Genomic DNA, 20,601 nt, shown 5'->3' with positions numbered 1-20,601 from the left:
AGACCTATCAGCCTTGTAAAAGACTAAAGATTGGTGGACAAGAGGGAACTAGTCAAACTCTTAGTAAATTCACCCCAGGCGCCAAATATCCCAATCAATAAGTGTTGCAAGGTGACTCCTGTTACAAGTGATTGCAACGCCTACTGTATGAATATCCCATAAAGTGTGCAAAATAACACTATCTTACAGCAATTACATGGGATATGCCACAATAGGATGACAGGCAGAGACAAGAAAGTGACAGTAGCTCTTGTATAACCCACTTATAGCACTTGAACTTCACATATTCAGCAAAACACCAGGGCCTCACCCTTGTAGGAACTGGCAGACTGGAGTTCTAAACCAAAAATGTTTTGAGGTATATAAGGAGTCCACATAAGTCTAAGGTGCACCTTGCAAGGTTTTATGTAGGAAAATTCCTTCTCGGTGTGGCAGGCAGCCCAAGACTAGATGTATAACAATAAATAATAATAATAATAATAATAATAATAATAATAATAATAATAATAATAATAATAACAACAACAACAACAATAACAACAACAACAACAACAACAACAACATTGGAAGGGACCTTGGAGGTCATCTAGTCCAACCCCCTGCTCAGGCAGGAAACTCTAGTTGCTTCTCTCTTTGGTTAGTTTCCATCCATTGCTTCTTGTCCTGCCTTCGGGCGCTTTGGAAAATAGCTTGACTCCCTCTTCTTTGTGGCAACCCCTGAGATATTGGAACACTGCTATCATGTCAACCCTTGTCCTTCTCTTCATTAGTCTAGGTAAAGGTAAAGGTAAAGGTTCCCCTGCACATGCATGCTAGTCGTTTCCAACTCTAGGGGCCGGTGCTCATCTCCGTTTCAAAGCCAAAGAGCCAGCGCTTGTCCGAGGACGTCTCCGTGGTCATGTGGCCAGCATGACTAGATGCCAAAGGCGCACAGAACACTGTTACCTTCCCACCGTAGTGGTCCCTATTTTTCTACTTGCATTTTTACATGCTTCCGAACTGCTAGGTTGGCAGAAGCTGGGATGAGTAACAGGTGCTCACTCTGTTATGCGGCACTCGGGATTCAACCCGCCAAACTGCCGACCTTCTGATCAGCGTCCTAACCCACTGAGCCACCACGTCCCTTCATTAGACTAAACATACCCAGTTCCAGCATTATATGTTTTAGCCTCCAGTCCCCTGATCATCTTTGTTGCTCTTCTCTGTACTCTTTCTAGAGTCTCAACATTTTTTTTACATCATGGTGACCAAAACTGGATTCCAAGTGTGGTCTTACCAAGGCATTGTAAAGTAGCATTAACACTTCACATGATCTTGATTCTATCTCTCCATTAATGCAACTTAGCAGTGTTTGGCTTTTTTTTTGGCAGCTGCAGCACACTGCTGGCTCATATTTAAGTGATTGTCCACTTGGACTCCAAGATCCCTCTCACAGTTACTACTATTGAGCAAGGTACCACCTATACTATACCTGTGCATTTGGTTTTTCTTGCCTAAATGTAGAACCTTACTTTTTTCACCACTGAATTTCACTTTGTTAGATAGTTCCCAATGTTCAAATCTATCAAGATCCTTCTGTATCTTAAGCCTACCTTCTGGAGCATTGGCTATTCCTGCCAGCTTGGTGTCATCTGCAAATCTGATGGGTTCCCCATATAGCCCCTCATCCAAATCACTGATGAAGATGTTGAAGAGCACTGGGCCCAGAACAGAGCCCTGGGGCACCCCACTACACACTTCCCTCCATTGAGGACCACACGCTGAGTACAGCCAGTCAACCAGCTATGAATCCATCTGATGGTGATGCTCTAACCCACATTTTTATATCTTATCAAGTAGTAGGTTGTGGTCTACTTTATCAAATGCCTTACTGGAGTCCAAGTAAATTATATCTACAGCATTCCTCTGGTCCACAAGTTTTGTCACCTGGTCAAAGAATGCAATAAGATTTATCTGGCATGATCTGCTTATGACAAACCCATGTTGGCTTTTGGTAATGACTTTGTTTGCCTCTAGGTGTTCACTGATTCATTGCTTGATTATCTTTTCCAGAATCTTCCCAGGTATTGAGGTCAGGATGATAGGTCTGTAGTTTCCTGGATCCATTTCCCCCCACTTTTTTGAAAATGGGAAGTACATCAGCTCTTTTCCAGTCCTCTGGTAGTTCCCCAGTGCTCTAGGATCTTTGAAAGATATAGTTCAGTGGTTCTGAGATCACATCTGCCAGTTCCTTCAGAACCTTGGGGTGTAATCCATCTGGTCCTGGTGATGTGTTGGAAATGCATTTGTGCTTGGAGAATTTGGAAAACACTACTTTTTCCACCAAGCAAAAAAAGAAAGAAAAAAGAAAAAAGAAAAAACAGAGACTGTCTTTATGGTGGGCAGAGGCTAGGCTAAGGATAGCATTATGCATTCATGTTCTCAACAAATGATTGATGAGTCATCTTCGGCCAACACAAGAAGCACATAGGAATTCTTTCACACAAACTTCATCATGCAAGTTAAATATCACTTTGTTTGATAAAAGATCAAAAGTATCAGCTACCAAGATTGATTCATAGCAAGTCTCTAGTGTTTAACCCTTTGATCCCCTAATTAAGAAGAAAATCCTGTTTCTGAAACTATTTGCTTTGAGTAGAGCTTGCTTATTGTTACCACTAGATGGATTTCTTCACAAAGTAATGAGTTTCTTGGGTCATAGCAGGAAAGGAAAGAGTTAAATCCTCTCCACCAACTGTCATCCAAATAACTAATCTGCCATCCCAGCTCTAGCTAGATATATAAAAACTGCAGGGGAAAGTAAAAACTGCAGTCAATCATATACATTTTACCCGTAACTTTTTTTTAAAAAAAATGGTTGAGAACCTTTCAACTGGCTAGTTCATATTCATGTCATTCCTACTACAATGCAACATAAAAAGGTAAAGGTAAAGGTTCCCCCGCACGTGCGTGCTAGTCGTTTCCAACTCTAGGGGCCGGTGCTCATCTCCGTTTCAAAGCCGAAGAGCCAGCGCTCATCCGAGGATGTCTCCGTGGTCATGTGGCCGGCATGACTAGACGCCAAAGGCGCACGGAACGCTGTTACCTTCTCACCAGAGTGGTCCCTATTTTTCTACTTGCATTTTTTACGTGCTTTCGAACTGCTAGGTTGGCAGAAGCTGGGACGAGTAGCAGGCGCTCACTCTGCTACGCGGCACTCGGGATTCGACCCGCCAAACTGCCGACCTTCTGATCGACAAGCTCAGCGTCCTAACCCACTGAGCCACCGCGTCCCTATTCAATGCAACATAGTACTAATTAAATTTTGAGAAAAATACATATTTGAAATATAGTATTTTCACTTACTAATATCACATCTTCAGAATGGTGAGTCACATCTAACCACTAAGAAAGACCAAGATGAATTTCAATTCTCAAAGGCTTTTGCAGCAGAAACAAAAATAACAATCTTAGCTAATTTCAGACATTCTCGGTACTGTGCAGTGTTGCCACACTGAGAATGTTTCATGCAGTTACCCAATGAAGTTAACTGGTTTGGGGGGGAGAATTGTTCCTTTATTCCTGCAACTTTTACTGAAACCACAAGAAGTATGCAATAGTCCATAATTTGACTGTTAGACAAATCAATGGAGTGAAAGCAATAATTTCTTATACAAACAGTAGACTCAAGGAAAATTGAGCAATCCAGTAATGGGCAGGGGAGTGAAGAAGGGTTGTACCTCCCTTTCTCTATCCTACTTCCCCAACAAAAATGGGGGGAAAGAGTGAAACAGTGACTTGAAAATGTGCCTCTGAAAACAGTATTCTCATTGAGAACTTGAAAAAGACATTTGCTGGGCTCTCTGACCTTTTCTGAAGCCCCTATTTTTAGGCTGGCAATAATAATGAAAAGCATGACTTGCCAGATCACTATGATAATGAGTCAAAGACACTTTACATTTCAGTATATAACTGAGAAAAAGCAGCAGCACACAGAAGCAAGCACCTCTGCATTCATCCAGGGAAGCTGGACTCAGTGGATCTATAGAATCCAATGGGCCTAATTATTGCAATTAGCAGCATTGGATGCATTAACTTGGGATTAGGAAACCTCTCTCTCTCTTTTCTCACCATTTTGAGACCTCTTCCACACTGAAGCTATTTCCAATGTTTGCTCTTCAGAAAGCCTAGACAATTTGCCATCCTAATTCCAACTCATTCCAACAGTCTCTAGTATGATGTCCCCTCCTAAACTAATGATTTCGTCTTTCTACCTACAAAAGGTGGCTTACAAACATCATCTGGCTGCTTTAGGCTTGGGAGTACCCTGCTGACCACAGACCTCATTGGGCTCCTATGAACTTATGTGAAAGGCAGATGCCCTGAATTTCATTCTTTCTTCTTTGGGGTCTGCTATGTAGCTCCTTGTTTGACTTTTCCATGGCCCTTCTTTGCTCCCATAAGTAATTCCAAAGGAAAGGTTGTCCACCCTTTCTACAGATTGAAATGGATTGTTTAATCCACTTGAACATCAGCAATAGAATCAAGAGTACCAGAAACTGTCTTCACCCATCTTCCTTTTCCAAAAAGCTTTTAGCACAATCCCTACGTCCTCAACTCTCTACCGTAATGAAGTGGTTGTATTCAGGCTGCATGCATTTGATTGAACTCAGGCTTTTCTGCCTCCACTCCTCCAGGCCTCTCTCCTAGCCTTGCCTCTGCTGGTTCAGAAGCAACGTTTCCTTTAATTCTACATCATGGGAACCCTGCAAGGAGTTTTGCCTATCAGTGACTGAGCACTTTCCTCAGCCTGGCCAGTCCAAACTTGGTGTTTGGAGCCATTCCATTCTGCTTGGGAGAGCTTGTAAGGGCATTAAAGGGATTTTTAAAAGAGGCTTTCGCTTTTAAAGTATTGGTCTCATGTCTCTAACATGAGTTTTGCTAATTTTGGCACCATAAAAGGAGCCACTGTAACCTTTTCCATTTCATATGCTGCTCCCGCCCCCAGCTGCATTCTGCATCTTTCATTCACTGGCAGTGAAGCAGTTTGACTTGACTCACAGATGCTTTGCTAATGCTGGGTGGCTACAAAGGCTGCCTCTTTCATAGCAAAACTAAACTGCTCCCACCTAACTGCTACCATACCTCTTTCAAGCAATTGGCACGAGCTTCCAGAAAGAAAAGTAAAACATAATCTTTACATTGTCATGGGTGGTTTCTTCCTGACCAGCATTAATTGTGTTTTCAAACTGCCTTTGTATAGTTAATAGAAGCCTGGCCTACAATTCTATAAAAGTGAGCCAGTCGAAGCAAGTCACTTCTCAACCATACTTATTTTTAATAGAAAATGCACTGCAGCATATATTAGATGCTCCCATTGAAATCAAAGGGGCTAACATTTGGCTGATAGAGCTACTTGTGTGTGGGGGAGGGGGGGAAATAGCCTGCAAATAGCTATTTTTTGCAGGAAAGAATTGTTTTGCTCCAAATTCACACTGTTTCCTCATTTGCTTTGTCTTGGCAACAATGGACTGGCTCTTTTATCTTTATTCTGAAAGACTTTTTAGTGATACTTTAAGTGTGAGGCAAGGGTTTGTATTGTTTTGCTCATGTCTCACCCAACACTGGAATGCAGACCCAGGCCTGCCACCTGGACTGGTGTGGGCCTTGAAAAAGTCTTCTTCACCATGCTTTGCATGTGCAGGTCAATATTTCCAGAAGACGTGCCCAGCTCCAGGAAATTGGCTATGTGCCTTGCTACAGCCGGGAAGAAAGTGTGGGGGGGGGGAAGGGTGGAAATAGCCTCTTCAGCATTGCCCTCCTGCATGTGGTTAATCAGTCCACTCATGTGAGGTGCATAACTTTGCCCACTCCATTAATACTTGCAGTCAATTAAGGAACTTAAAGTGCAGCCACAGCAAATACCAGCTTCCTGAACTGTAGTCACGCAGGAACCCTTGGACTTCCAGCCGCATAAGCTGAGATGAGGTCTGGCACAACTCAAAGCCTCTCAGAGGAGACACTTTGTAGATACAAATCAACATGGCTCAAAGATCTCGACTCTTATCACCACACAAGGGAAACGGTCCTCTTCACTACAACTCCTAATTGATCATCAACACACTTTGTTAACAGACAACTGGATCAGAGTCCCAGCTACTGACCTTCTCTCCCAGTCAGTCCTGCCATCAACAGCCTTTATTTAATGCCTGCTAAAACTGGGGAGTCCTATTTTTGTGGCACTGCATTTCCATTTACCGTAGTTTGATACTAATAGATAGAAAGGAATTAGCTGAAGAAGTAGAATTAGTAGGCACATTGGGGAAATTTTGTACTCTTGGAATTCTTGTCTTTTGAAGGAAATTTAACTAAGTTGAGTCAAACCTCTATCTTGAATTTCAAAAAAGGTTGCTTTGAATAAACTATTTTAAAAGTTGTTCAGGAACAATAGGAATTCCTAAGAGATAACTAAAAATAAATAATTGCAATGAAGGGGGGAAGTGATATATACCAGAAGAAATCAGTGTAGCTACCCAACACAATTTAGTGAAAATCTAATTATAAAAAAGATTAATATAAAAAATGAAAAGAGGACCAGGTGACACAAGCAGGTAGTCAGGAACAACAGTGCTGATATCATGAAATTAAAAAAAATATGCTAATAAAAGAAGCTAAATATAATAAAAAGTTTCTTTAACTATATTCATGGTAAAAGGAAAAGGTAATCAGTCCATATTCTAGCCGCTCAGTAAACATCAAAGCAAAAGTAATAGCTAGCAAAAGAAAAGGCAGAAGTGCAACTCATATTTTGGTTCAGCCTTCTCTCCCCAAAAGTTGGATTCACAGGAAACTGAAAAAGGTGAAGGGCTAGGACTGAAGACTGAAGTAGGATATAAGCAGTGGTTTTTTTGTAAAAGAAAAAGGTGCCAGAACTCACACATGTCATACAACCCACCTTGCCTACCCTACAAGGTTCCATCCAAAAAAGGTGCCGGAACTCCGTTCTGAGCGTTTTATGGCAAACAAAAGCCCTGGATATAAGCATCATAAAGATATCTCAGAGTTCCATGAGGATCAGTCCTGAGTTCTCCATTCAGTCTTTTTATTAATATTTTCTATACAAATGTGGAAGGAATAGTTCTAAATTATGTTACTTGCTATGAATTTTCACATTTCTATGGGGTTTTTTTCCTACACAAGTTTTTATGAAACAATTAAAATATGCCAAACATACAAACGAAAGCAGAAGCATTTATCTCTGAATATCCAATTCCATTTAGTAGATGACTATGATGAATAAAGAACTTACGCTTTAGACACATCATTTATAGGGGGAGAGGAATAGTGCAGCTCCTATTCTATTTTCTTAGGGTGCAGTTCCCCGCCCCCCAAAAAAGGTGGCAAACTATGCATGAAAGTATGTGGAGATGAGTATTATGTTAAAAAAACCACACCCAGCTCTCTGGGCTTATAGAGGCCACCTGGATTGTCAGAGATAATAGGCATTTATCATTTCAGCTGTCTGGCAGTTCTGATAGACTGGAAAAGCGAGGAAGGGAGGGAGAGAGAGAGAGAGAGAGCACATTTTTATATATGTACAGCAGAGAATTTTTGATCATCATAGTTCCCTTCTGTTCCCATATGCTGAGCGGAAGGAACTTTATCTCTTCCATCACCGAAGCCTGCTCCATGCGTACAGCAAGCATAGATTAACTGTTTCAGACTGTGGGGCAATTTTAATGTGTCTTGCATTAACAAAGGCTTCTCATTATAATATGAAAAGAAGTGGACTAGAGCAGGGGTGTCAAACTCAATTTCATTGAGGGCCGCATCAGCATTGCGGTTGCCCTCAGGGGGCCGGGTGGGTATGGCCAGGGTGGGCATGGTCTACTGGGTGGGCGTGGCTAGAGTGTGTATGGCCTACTGGGTGGGCGTGGCCAGCTCTACATCGTTCGCATCAAGGGTGCCTATGGGGGCCTGGGCAGGAGTGGGACAGATCTGAGGGTCTCTGGCAGAAGGAGGCTCTCTGGGCCAGGGCCAAGGCAGCGGGGGCCGTTCCCTCACTGTTTCCAGGACGGCTTCACGGGCCACATGAAACCACTTCGCGGGCTGGATCCGGACCCCGGGCCTTGTGTTTGACATGTCTGGATTAGAGCTTCTTTCCATGATGTTCCACTTCACCATTTGCAGAGTGGTCTTTGAGCAAAGAAGCCATCCAAAATAATGATGCCCTCCATGCACAGACTGAAGGGTGCAATCCATATGGATACCTCAGCACGCCCCCAAGGTCATTTGCTGCAACTACAGATCCAGCTCAAGTGTCCCTGGAGAGGAGGCCCTGATTCTCGTGAGAAAATGTGCCAGCATTCAACACTTTCCAGCTTGTTTCACTGCTGAATCAGGCTGCAAAGATTTTTTGAGGCATATTTGATGGGCAATATTTTGGAAGCAAAAGAATGCTCCCAAAATTTTATATGGAGTAGGGGAGGAGACCATAATCATGGGGTGATAATACAAGAGGCCACATTACATGTATGGAGAAGGTTAGTTTTCTAGATTTAGGAACCAAGAAAAAAAATTTTTAAGTGTACTGTATAATTGACCCTGTAATTTCCATGCATTTCCCACCTGAAAATGGTGGAAGACTTTATATTATTATTATTATTATTATTATTATTATTATTATTATTATTATTATTATTATCATCATCATCATCATCATCATCATCATCATCATCATCACAATCATCAAATTGAGAGAAGGAAACTGGTGCTGCTCCAAGAACCACACACATGCAAGCAAATGACTGTCAGAGCTTAGGTTGCCTTTTTTTTTTTAACCTAAGCTCTTCCTCGCAAAAGGAAAGCTTTCAGTCCTGGGAAATAAGTGTTGCATAGCAGGAAGGAATTCAGCAGGTTCTCATCTGATCAAAGAATCTGCCAAGTTCTTCTAATGCAATTATTAAAGACAAAGGTGTACCCCAAATACCATTTTGGCATCAGTACCCCTGAGAAAAAAGACAGGGAGTTGTGTATCCAGCACTTACATGGCAAGCAGACGGGCTACTGTGGTGCCAAAGTGGTCGAAGATGTAGCCAGTAGGGAAGGTCATGAAGTTATTCATGAAGGAGCCAATGGTGAAGATGAGAGAGAACTGTTCATCCTGAGCACCACAGCCTGTAAGTTAATGAGAAAATTTAAGAGTAATCCCTAATGCCACATAAAACCACAAGCAGATGTTTACTGTGTCTTGTCTTCCGTGCTGATACATTTGGCTTTTGGTTCTCCAGGTTTCCCTGTCCAACCCATCAACTCTGTACTTTTAATAGCCAGCAGTTCTCTTCTGGAATAAGAGATGCAAGGAGACTTGAAAGGTTTCATATTCAAAACCCTTTTACCTTTCACAGTGGCACCACTAAGCCAACTGCTGTTATTAAATTTAAGGAGAAGACTTTAGTAAGCATCAAGCAGGCTTTAAGCCCACAGGCCACATATTGTGATGGGCCATAGGGTTGATAACTATCTTCAGTTTTTGCCCTGGTTGAATGTTTTTCAAAGGTTCAAGCAATGGACAGGGCCTAGTCCAGGGTGATGAACTTGGATGGAGAGAGTTACAAGTAGCATGTTCCCACCATATGGCTGTATGAAACTAGTTGCTCGTTTAACCTTTATAAATGCACAAAGGATAATTTAATTTAATTTTAATTTATTAATATTTCTATACCGCCCTTCTCCCGAAGGACTCAGGGCGGTGAACAGGGCAAGAATAAAAAACACAGAATTACAAAAGTTAAAAAATAATTAAATACATGCCCACTAAAAACAATTAATACATAGTAAAACCCCAATAAAATACAATAAAAACCCCACCAAATAAAATACCTTCCCCCTAGGGTCTTCTCAGATCATACCTTGAGTTGTTTGATTGATGGTTGTATTGGCAGCTGACTCACAAAGGTTCTCAAAGTACTTCAAATTTTTGAGGACAAAGACCAGCGATGTCCACCCAAAAATGACACCTGCAAAGCACATGCACTCCACCAGGCCTGAGATTAATGTAGCCAGACGTTTGGCTGTTCCTGACTTCTGAGACTCCATGACATCACGAGCTCTTTCCTTCTTTTCTAATCTGGCAGATAAAGGGGGGGGAAAAAGAATAACTAATGGAATGGTTGGTCCCCCTCTTCATTCTAAACTATTATTTCATTAAATAACCAGAATTTCATTCATTCACCAGGGTTTCTTGAATAAGCCACCAAATGCCTGGGGTTACTTAACTCTGAGCCAGGAATAATAGCAGACAGGCCACAGCACTGAATATATACCTCATCCTGAACAAAAGGTAGCAAGTAACATTATGGTTTAGTGCAATGGATGTACTAGTCAGATATAAACCCCTAGAACCAAAACAAAGGTAATGAATTCGTACAGTTCCGAGTTAACTATGGTAACCATTGAAAGCTTTCGTCCAACACTGAAATGACTCAGTTGCCTCTGCACTAGAATGTATAATTCTTTTCTGACAGCAACATTGGTGGAGTTGCTAGGCATCTCTTGACAGCCTCCCAAGAATGCTGGCCATATTTTTCATGTCTTTGTTTTAAGTGAAGTCCAGGCAGTGACAGGCACTCCCTAAACAACATCTGACTGGCTAGCAATCGCTCACAGGATAGGGCTGGGGTATGCAGGAAACTTCTCACCATTTCAAATGAAACTTCACAAGATTGATCACAACAGTTTGCCACTACAAAGTCTTTAAATTCAGCAAAAGAGCACCCTTGCTGCCAATGAAAGTCTTCATCTAAGCTTAAATGCTGCCGGAGATGAAGATTGCAGAGGTTTACTTGGGAATGGAAGAGTTAATTCCCCTAAGTTTTTAACATCCTTCCTTATTAGTTCAAGCAAGGAAAGAGGTAATTGTAACCTTGTCTATCTATCACTTGCTCTTTCCACTCCAGTATTGCTTTGAGGAACATATAACTTACATTTATATGGTAAAGGTAAAGAGGTTCCCACGCACATGCGTGCTAGTCGTTTCCAACTCTAGGGGCCGTTGCTTATCTCCGTTTCAAAGCCGAAGAGCCAGCACTTGTCCAAGGACATCTCCATGGTCATGTGGCCGGCATGACTAGACACCAAAGGAGCACAGAACCTTCCCACCGTAGTGGTCCTTATTTTTCTACTTTCATTTTTTACGTGCTTTCGAACTGCTAGGCTGGCAGAAGCTGGGACGAGTAACAAGCGCTCACTCTGCTACGCGGCACTCAGGATTCGACCTGCCAAACTGCCGACCTTCTGATTGACAAGCTCGTCCTAACCCACTGAGCCACCGTGTCCCTTATTTATACTGTAGATAAGCCCAAAAAGGAAGAAGGATGAAAGTAAGAAGCCATGCCAGTGTAGTTTCACCATTTATATGATACAGATGATCATTGCTTAACAGGAAAGCATTGTCTCCAGCATCTTGCAAGATTCAGAGCCATATCCTGCCATCTGCTCAAATTAAGGCAACCAATGTTCTGTCAATCCTCCCGCTTGTCATATGTCGGTGCCTCCAGGTACCCCCTCACTTTCTAGGCTTCTAGTATCTTCCTATCTTTTATGGCAAGCTCATCACTACACATTTCTCCAACCCTGCATGCAATAAGATGGAAGCTGTTTTGTCTTCCATTATTGTGATAGGTTGTATATGGACCACTTCATACATGGCCATGTGCATGTAATTCTTTGTGTGTATCCCCCAAAATATACAAATACACTTTATTGCATAACTAATAGCTGCATCTTTGCTTGTGAATCATTAATCACACATTCTTTTTAATAAAAACCTGTTCCCTCTAAACTGTGGGTGGTGGTAAATGTTAAAAATAATGTTCTGCAATTTCTGGGTTCTGCTCAATTTGCAGCCCTATCAAAATGTTAACCACTCATTCTGAGCTTTTGTTGCTAGTAAACAAACATCCCATCACCCTCAATCACTTGGAAGGGGACAGAAGTCTAGTTTCATTCCTCTGGATCTGCTCCATTCCACAAATTCAGTCAAACTTCCTTTGCTATGAAAATTTATGAGCACACCTGTCGGGCCTCGGGAGCCCGACACTCAAAGGGGGGTCCCTCCACCCCCTCGGCACACCCTGCCTCCCTCCCGCCGATCCTACCCGGCACCAAAACGGCTCGGAAGGCCCCGGGATCCACGCCGCCACTCCCGCCGCCTCCGGACGCGCCGCGGCTGCTGGCCTCGCCCGGCGGCGCGTCAGCTCACGGCTCCCCGGCTTGGAGGGCTCCGAGATCCGCGCCGCCTCTTCTGCCGCCTCCGGACGCGCCGCGGCTGCTGGCTTCGCTCGGCGGCGCGTCGGCGCAGGGTTCCCCGGCTTCGGAGGCTCCGGGGCCCGCGCCGCCTCATCTACCGCCTCCGGACGCGCCGCGGCTGCTGCCCTCGCCCGGCGGCGCGTCGGCGCAGGGTTCCCTGGCCTGCGGCCTGCCCGGTGGAGGCTCGGGCCGGCTCAGCGTCCCAGCGGCCTGGGAGGCTTCGGGAGCCTCGGCCTCGCGGCGGATTGTTACAGAGGCTCCGCCGTTGCAGTCGCCTTCTCTGGCCGACGTCATGCCTGCACGGGACTGTGTGGATTGGGAGCCGGCGCTGCCATTAGGGGATGGGACCTTCCCCGCTGCGGTGACCGGGTGGCTGGGGGCCTCGGGCGTGAACAACGACAGGGGGGCACGGAGTTGGGCGCGGCAGGGAGTGGGTGAGGGGGAGGAGCACGGTGGCGGAAACACACGGGAGGGGGCTTACCTGTCAGGCCGACGGGCGAAAGGCCTTGTAGGGGAGGGGTGGGGAAGATATAGAGAGTGGGAGGGCGGGGGCGTGTTTGGGTGGAGTATGGGTGGGGTTTTTGGGTGTGTATATAGTAGCGTTGGCTGCAAGTAGCGGCCAACGCTGGCTTTGTTCCCTGTTGTGGCTGCTGCCTTGAAGAATAAAGTGTTTGCAGATCGCATCGGTTGTCTCCCGTTCCTGTGTTCAGCATACTGCCCTGCTTGCTGCAGGACGGGTTTTGACAGAAAGCCAGCGTTTTCCCCTTAGCATCGTGGCCTGACTGCCCTTCTGCTGTGTTCCGTTAATGCGCCATGGCAGAGGGCACGCAAGGGGCTGCTTTGGAGACTGTATCGGAGGAGGCTGGCGTGGCCGGGGCGGAGGCGACAGCCCCTGCGGAGAGGGGCGTGGAGGACGTCCAGCCTGCTGTGAGGCCTAAAGTGCGGGATGTACCACCAGCAGACCCCGTGGTGGAATCCCTGGGTGCTGGTAGCCAGTCCCAGGGGGGGGAGTGGTGGCTGAGCTCGATCCTGGGGCGCACAGGGGTCGAGCAAGGACGAACGGGCCGGCCCAGTGGGGCTCCACTGGGCTGGAGGGAGCGTCGGCTGACTGACGAAGACGGAGAGGATTACAGTTATTCAACCGCACCCGGGAGCCAAACCATGGACATGCTGCGCGATAGGTTCGGAGAAGTCGGGGCTCGTGACGGCGGTTCCTGGGTGGCCATGGGCCCCGACGATGACACGGGACAGTGGTCTCTTGGGGGGGCTCCCAGTCAGCCAGCAACGTCCCGTTTCCGACTGGCCAGCCCAAAGTTCAAGGTGCCTGGGGAGGGTGGCGTTCGGGCCCCATCCACACGAGCACAAGGAGGGCGTGATGTCTGGCCAACGCCTGATCGAGGCCCTGGCCGTCCGGCACCCAGATCGGTGGGGGTGTCCCAGGCTCAGACCCGTCCACCTGTTGGACATTGGGGTCCGGGTGTGGTGTGGGGACCCCCACCGCTTACCACAACCTATGACGGGCATCCCGACCGCCTGGCCATGTTCCTAGGGCAGGTGATTAACCATCTGGACGGGTATGCCCATGCCTATCCATCACAGTGGGCGATGGTGGTGGCGGTCACCGCGTGCCTTCAGGGAGAGGCTGCAACCTGGGCAGCGGACCTTTACAGTGACCACGCCCGTGAACTCGGGGACGTGGGGCTGTTCTTGGAAGCTCTGCGCGTCCGCTTTGAAGATGTGTCCCGCTTACATCGCGCGGAGGCTGAAGTGTTAGCCATCAGGCAGCGAGGACGACCGGCAGAGGAGTATGTGCTCGAGTTCCGAAGGGTTGCGGGCAGGTTACGCTCGTGGCCCGAGCGCTTGTTGGTGCACCACTTCCGGGCCGGTCTGGATGGGGCTCTCCGACGGGCATGTGTGGTGCGGGGGGTTCCTGCACGGCTTCAGGATTGGTTCCGGGTGGCGGTGGAGCTAGATATTGGGTTGCAGGACACCCGGGGCAGGCCAGTAGTGGGTCCTGGAACCTGGAGGGCCCCGGAGGGGCCGAAGACCGGGAGCCGGAAGCCCGAGCCGGTGGCGACACAACCCGGCCCCCTACCAGCATCCCGTCCAACGATCCGCTGTTTCCGCTGTGACCAACCGGGCCATCGGGCGGTGGACTGCCCGTTACCTCCGCTACGACCAAGCTCCAACCCTCCGGTGGCGCGGGTCCCGACCCCCAGGAGGGCTGCGGAACGCTCCAGAACGGCGTACCAGGTGGCCGACAAGACACCCCGAACATCAACACCGGTGCGTCCAGTGGGCCCGGCGGACGGACGGACTGACACATCCGATGGGTCTGAGGATCACGAGTACGAAGAGGACCCGATGGTAAGCGCTCCGGTGTGCCCTTTTGTGCTGCCTGTGGTGTTGATAAGCCCACGAACGGGTGAGAGGAGGGAGTGTAAGGCCTTGGTTGATACAGGCAGCACGCGCTGCCTCATTAGCCTGGTGATGGCAAGGGAGGCCGGTATCCCCCTTCAACGGCTCCCCAAACCTATCCGATTTCAGCAGGTAGACGGGTCCCTTTTGGGTGGAGCACCTATTACGCATGTAACGGCACCGGTGAGAATGGAATTGGGTACACACTGGGAGACTCTCCGGTTTGTCGTGGTGCCGTCTATGACGGAGGCGGTTATCTTGGGGCTCACGTGGTTGGACAGGTGGGGCCCCACGGTTTGGTGGGAGGGGGGATGCCGACACCTCCGTCTCGGGACAGGGCCCCAGCCTCCTGCAAAGCATTCCTTCATGGGTCCGGAGGGGATTGGTGGGCCAGAGGGGGCCGCTGGGGTGGGGACTGAGTTTGAGACACAGGTGCCACGGGAGTACAGCGATCTCGCAGATGTGTTCAACGAGAAGGAGTGCGATGTTTTGCCACCCCACCGCCCGACGGACTGCGCTATTGAACTGGAGCCGGGGGCAAAACTGCCGAAACCCCGTATGTACGCAATGGCACCCCGGGAGATGCAGGAGCTCCGTCAATACATTGACAAGAACCTGCGGAGGGGGTTCATCCAGCCCGCTCGGTCTAAGATGGCGGCCCCTGTCTTGTTCAGGGAGAAGAAAGATGGGACTCTAAGACTGTGTGTTGATTATCGGGGGGTCAACGCGGTATGTGTAGAGCACTTGTACCCCCTCCCTTTGGTGAAGGACCTTTTAGCTCATTTGGCTACGGGCCGGGTGTTCACCAAGTTAGACCTCAGAGAGGCGTACTACCGTGTTCGGATTAAAGCTGGTGACGAATGGAAGACGGCTTTCAACTGCCCGCTGGGGAGCTTTCAGTTTAGGGTAATGCCGTTTGGACTGCAAGGAGCCCCCGCGGTCTTCATGCAGTTGATCAACCAAGTCCTGCATGACCATTTGTACCGGGGGGTCCTAGTTTATCTTGACGACATCCTCATGTATTCGTCAACGTTGGAGGAGCATGTCGCCTTAGTCCGGAGTGTGCTGACCAAGCTGAGGGACGCCCAGTTATATGTGAAGCTCTCTAAATGTGAGTTTCACAAACCCCGGCTGGACTATTTGGGATATCGGGTGTCCTCCAACGGGGTGGAGATGGACCCGGGGAAGGTGGAGGCTATCCAACAGTGGCAGGCCCCACGGACCCGGAAACAATTGCAGAGCTTTCTAGGCTTTGCTAACTTTTATCGACAATTTATTCCACACTTCGCTTCCATCGCCCTACCGCTCACGGATCTACTACGGACTAAACAGTTGGCAACGTTGCCGCGGCCAGGGCAGAAGCTTGTATGGACCACTACATGCCAGCGGGCTTTCGAGGCGCTCAAGGCGCAATTTGCTAAGGAGCCCGTCCTACAACACCCGAACCCTGACCTGCCCTACGTAGTACAGGCTGACGCAAGCGATGTGGCTGTTGGAGCTGTCCTTTTGCAACGGCATGCAATGGGAGGATTACGGCCCTGCGCTTACGCCTCCAAGAAGCTAACAACCGCGGAGAGGGCTTGGGCTATCTGGGAGAAAGAAGCCTTCGCGGTCCGCTGGGCCTTGGGGACTTGGAGACATCTTCTGGAGGGGGCTAGTCAGGAGTTCGAGGTTTGGACGGACCATAAAAACTTAGAAGCCCTGCAGACACCCCGCCGTCTGTCTCCGAAACACGTACGGTGGGCCCAATATTTCCACCGCTTCCGGTTCCGCCTCAAGTATGTGCCCGGGGGTAGAAATTTTCTGGCGGATGCCTTATCTCGGCTACCACAGTACGATTGTCGAAAAGAGGAGGTAGTACAGGCACTGGTACCACCGCCCCGCCCGGTAGAGGAAACGGAGCACAAGGCCAATGTTGTGACAGACGGGTTTCTGCGGACCTGTAAGGGGGTTTTGGCGACTGACGAATGGGCACAGGCGCACCCCGACACCCTCTCGTTGCGGGATGGCTTAGCTTGGCACGGGGCCAGGCTGTATGTGCCTGCGGCGGCACGGGACCAGGCGCTCTATCAATGCCATGATGCCAGGCAGGCGGGTCATTACGGGTTCGTGAAGACCCTGCATCTGGCCCGCCGCCAGTTCTGGTGGCCGACCATGAGACGAGACATCGAGAGCTATGTGCAGAAGTGCCGCATTTGCGCAACCACCAAGCCCTCTACTAAGAAACCGGCGGGCCTGCTACAACAGGTGGCAGATCCCGTACGACCTTGGCAGGACATCGCCATGGACTTTGTGGTCGAGCTACCGGAAAGCAGGGGATATAACGTTTTGTGGACGGTAGTGGACCTGTTCTCGAAACAAGCCCACTTTATCCCGTGCAAGGGATTGCCTTCAGCCCGTCGGCTGGCCTGGTTGTTTGTTCAACACATTTATCGTCTCCACGGGGTGCCACGACGTATCATCTCCGACCGTGGAGTACAGTTCACGGCCCGGTTCTGGAGGGACTTCGTGCGTTGTATCGGAGCAACACAGGGCCTGAGCTCGGCGTACCACCCAAGCACAAATGGAGCCGCGGAACGTGCAAATGCGGCGGTGGAGCGATACCTGCGTTGTTATGTTTCATACCAACAGTCTGAATGGGTAGACCTGCTATCCCTCGCGGAAGTAGCCTACAACAACGCAGTGCATAGCAGTACCGGGTTCTCCCCCTTTAAAGTGGTCTCTGGTTACGAGTTCGTTCCTATCGCGGGATGTGACCAGGGGGCCCCGGCTTCCTGCACACCTGGGGAGTGGATGCACCGGTTGGAGGGGGTGTGGGGGATAGCTAAGAAGGCGCTAGAGCGAGCTGCAGGGTCATACAAAGAGCAGGCGGACAGGAAGAGACGGCCGTTTGCACCTCCCAAAGTAGGTGATCTTGTCTACCTCTCCACGAAATACCTGCGGCTACAGGTGCCGTGTAGAAAGCTAGGGCCCAAATACCTCGGGCCCTTCCGGGTTATACAGGTAATAAATCCTGTCACCGTCAGACTTCGGCTACCCCCCCTACTTGGAAAGATACACCCCGTCTTCCACAGTAGCCTGCTGAAGCCTGCTACAACCGCCTCTGTGGCGGTGGGGGAGGGCGGCCCGGGGCCTATACACGGCAACCACTATGAGATACAGGAGATCCTGGACTCCCGGAAACGGAGGGGGCGGGTGCAATACTTGGTGCTCTGGAAGGGGTACCCCATGGAGGAGGCCACCTGGGTACGGGATGGGGATGTGTGCGCACCACGCCTTCTCCGTGCTTTCCACCGGAAACACCCGGGGAAGCCGGGGGGGACCCAGGGGGGGATTGCTGGTCATGTTACAGACTGCTCACCTCTCTCTCCTTGCATTCCAGGTGGACCCCTGGTAGAGGGGGCAGCATGTCGGGCCTCGGGAGCCCGACACTCAAAGGGGGGTCCCTCCACCCCCTCGGCACACCCTGCCTCCCTCCCGCCGATCCTACCCGGCACCAAAACGGCTCGGAAGGCCCCGGGATCCACGCCGCCACTCCCGCCGCCTCCGGACGCGCCGCGGCTGCTGGCCTCGCCCGGCGGCGCGTCAGCTCACGGCTCCCCGGCTTGGAGGGCTCCGAGATCCGCGCCGCCTCTTCTGCCGCCTCCGGACGCGCCGCGGCTGCTGGCTTCGCTCGGCGGCGCGTCGGCGCAGGGTTCCCCGGCTTCGGAGGCTCCGGGGCCCGCGCCGCCTCATCTACCGCCTCCGGACGCGCCGCGGCTGCTGCCCTCGCCCGGCGGCGCGTCGGCGCAGGGTTCCCTGGCCTGCGGCCTGCCCGGTGGAGGCTCGGGCCGGCTCAGCGTCCCAGCGGCCTGGGAGGCTTCGGGAGCCTCGGCCTCGCGGCGGATTGTTACAGAGGCTCCGCCGTTGCAGTCGCCTTCTCTGGCCGACGTCATGCCTGCACGGGACTGTGTGGATTGGGAGCCGGCGCTGCCATTAGGGGATGGGACCTTCCCCGCTGCGGTGACCGGGTGGCTGGGGGCCTCGGGCGTGAACAACGACAGGGGGGCACGGAGTTGGGCGCGGCAGGGAGTGGGTGAGGGGGAGGAGCACGGTGGCGGAAACACACGGGAGGGGGCTTACCTGTCAGGCCGACGGGCGAAAGGCCTTGTAGGGGAGGGGTGGGGAAGATATAGAGAGTGGGAGGGCGGGGGCGTGTTTGGGTGGAGTATGGGTGGGGTTTTTGGGTGTGTATATAGTAGCGTTGGCTGCAAGTAGCGGCCAACGCTGGCTTTGTTCCCTGTTGTGGCTGCTGCCTTGAAGAATAAAGTGTTTGCAGATCGCATCGGTTGTCTCCCGTTCCTGTGTTCAGCATACTGCCCTGCTTGCTGCAGGACGGGTTTTGACAACACCAGGTGGTGTTGCAGAGACAAAAGAACACCAAATCCAGTCACCTCTATTCTAGCAAACTGGTTTTCTTATAGAGTAGAGTAGCCCTTCTCTGGCAAACTGGCCTTTTTGTATTTTGCTGAAGGTCAACTTAAAAAAAAAGAAAGAAAGCAGTAAGAAAGCAAAATAAGTTAAAAAGCAGAAAGGCAATCTTCTATAAAAATACAGGGACTCAAAAAATATGGAGTTTTTTTCCTTGCAACAGCATTGTCCGTTATAGACTGTGATCTATTGCAAACATCTTCTTGACTCCTCTCCTCCTCTGTCATCCAAAAGATACAAGTAACGTGTGTGCGTATGTGTGTGGATGCCTTTAAGTTATTGCTGGCTCTTGGAAACTACATGGGCAGCTCCCTACACTTTACTTAACAAGATTTTCAGGATTAGCTTGTTCTTGCCTGATCACCCAGCTGTCTTTGTGCTTAAAGCAGGATTAGAACTCATACTCTCCCAGTTTCTAGCCTGGTGCATTAAACCGCTGCACCATACAGGTTCACGAGAGCTTTATTCAGAGCAGTTAAAATGTCACAAAATAGTGAACAAGTTCTTGAAACTTCCTGGGTTATTTTTCCCAGCTGACTTGAATAGCTTCCTTTTTGAGAGAAGTTTGAGAAAAGCTGGAAACAATAGGGCAGCAATCCAGTGTGTCTGGAGGCCCCCATATTAGGCAGCCTGTTCCAGACTCTCACTATTCAGCTGCCTATTCAGTGGGGTTCCATCATCTTCGCTCTCGTCAGATGCGCCTCCATAATATTATCTGCTCTACCCACCAAGTTTTCAGTCACCCTAACTCACATTTAAGTTATTTTCAGCCTCATGGAATCCCTGATCCCTCGCAGCTTTTGGTCTTTCTTACTTTCACTACATTATTTTCAGAATGAGATAATTCTCCAAAACATCTATCTTTGGCTAGCTTATTTTAGGCTGTGCAACAATCAAAAGTAAAGAGCAGAGCATGCCGATCTCTGACCTACCTAGTCTTCTCAGCGTCAGGATCACTTTTGTTCTCCATAAAATGTTCTTGGAAAGAATAGGGAAGGCAGATGGACTTCTCAAGAGAGAAAGCTCTTCCAAATGAAGACTGTATGGCTCAGAAGAATCATCGATAGGAGGAAGCAAAAACTGATCCTTGACCACATCTAGCTATCATGTGTAACAGAGTGAATTAATTATGCCTCCTCCCTTGAGTCTCCTCCCTCCCAGCAGGAAGGAAATAGATGAAGCAACAAAGAAACCGAATTGTGGAAATCTATGTCAATTCTGCAGACACTACTAGAAGCATAATGGTATACTGACATTTCCTACTTTCATACATGAATGCCTAGGCATCTGTACCAGCTCACTGTACTAAGTTATATCACGTCAGTCTCATTAATAACCTTGGAACCAGACTCTCAAACATTCATTTAGCTAACAGGTAAATATAACATAATGTATACGATGTACATGAGTATTACAAGCATTTCT

At 49.0% G+C, this 20,601-nt stretch overlaps 2 protein-coding genes across 3 annotated transcripts in view; one reads left to right on the top strand and one right to left on the bottom strand.

The window, feature by feature from the left end:
- SLC43A3 (solute carrier family 43 member 3) overlaps window positions 1-20,239 on the bottom strand; it is a 32,222-nt gene extending 11,983 nt beyond the window's left edge. Inside the window, exons 1-3 of the mRNA XM_081322424.1 lie at window positions 20,109-20,239; window positions 9,891-10,108; window positions 9,027-9,156 (exon numbers count right to left, since the gene is read on the bottom strand). Of these exons, the coding sequence (XP_081178550.1) occupies window positions 9,027-9,156; window positions 9,891-10,108; window positions 20,109-20,146 (386 nt within the window). The 5' untranslated portion in view covers window positions 20,147-20,239. The remainder of the gene's footprint in view (window positions 1-9,026; window positions 9,157-9,890; window positions 10,109-20,108) is intronic.
- Window positions 12,856-18,241, top strand: LOC308659101 (uncharacterized protein). Of its 2 annotated transcripts, XM_081312500.1 has the most exons (3): window positions 12,856-14,655; window positions 14,836-14,889; window positions 18,089-18,241. In XM_081312500.1, exons 1-3 carry the CDS (start codon window positions 13,102-13,104, stop codon window positions 18,101-18,103), a joined length of 1,623 nt encoding a protein of 540 aa, XP_081168626.1. In that variant the 5' UTR covers window positions 12,856-13,101; the 3' UTR covers window positions 18,104-18,241. The 2 variants fall into 2 exon arrangements, with proteins under 2 accessions (XP_081168626.1, XP_081168627.1); XM_081312501.1 differs by lacking the exon at window positions 14,836-14,889.
- Window positions 20,240-20,601: the final 362 nt, after the last annotated feature.

Source organism: Vipera berus, assembly GCF_964194415.1.
Source record: "Vipera berus genome assembly, chromosome: 1".
NCBI lineage: Eukaryota > Metazoa > Chordata > Lepidosauria > Squamata > Viperidae > Vipera > Vipera berus.
Note: the sequence above shows the minus strand (reverse complement) of the source record. Positions and strands in the feature narration are given on the sequence as shown.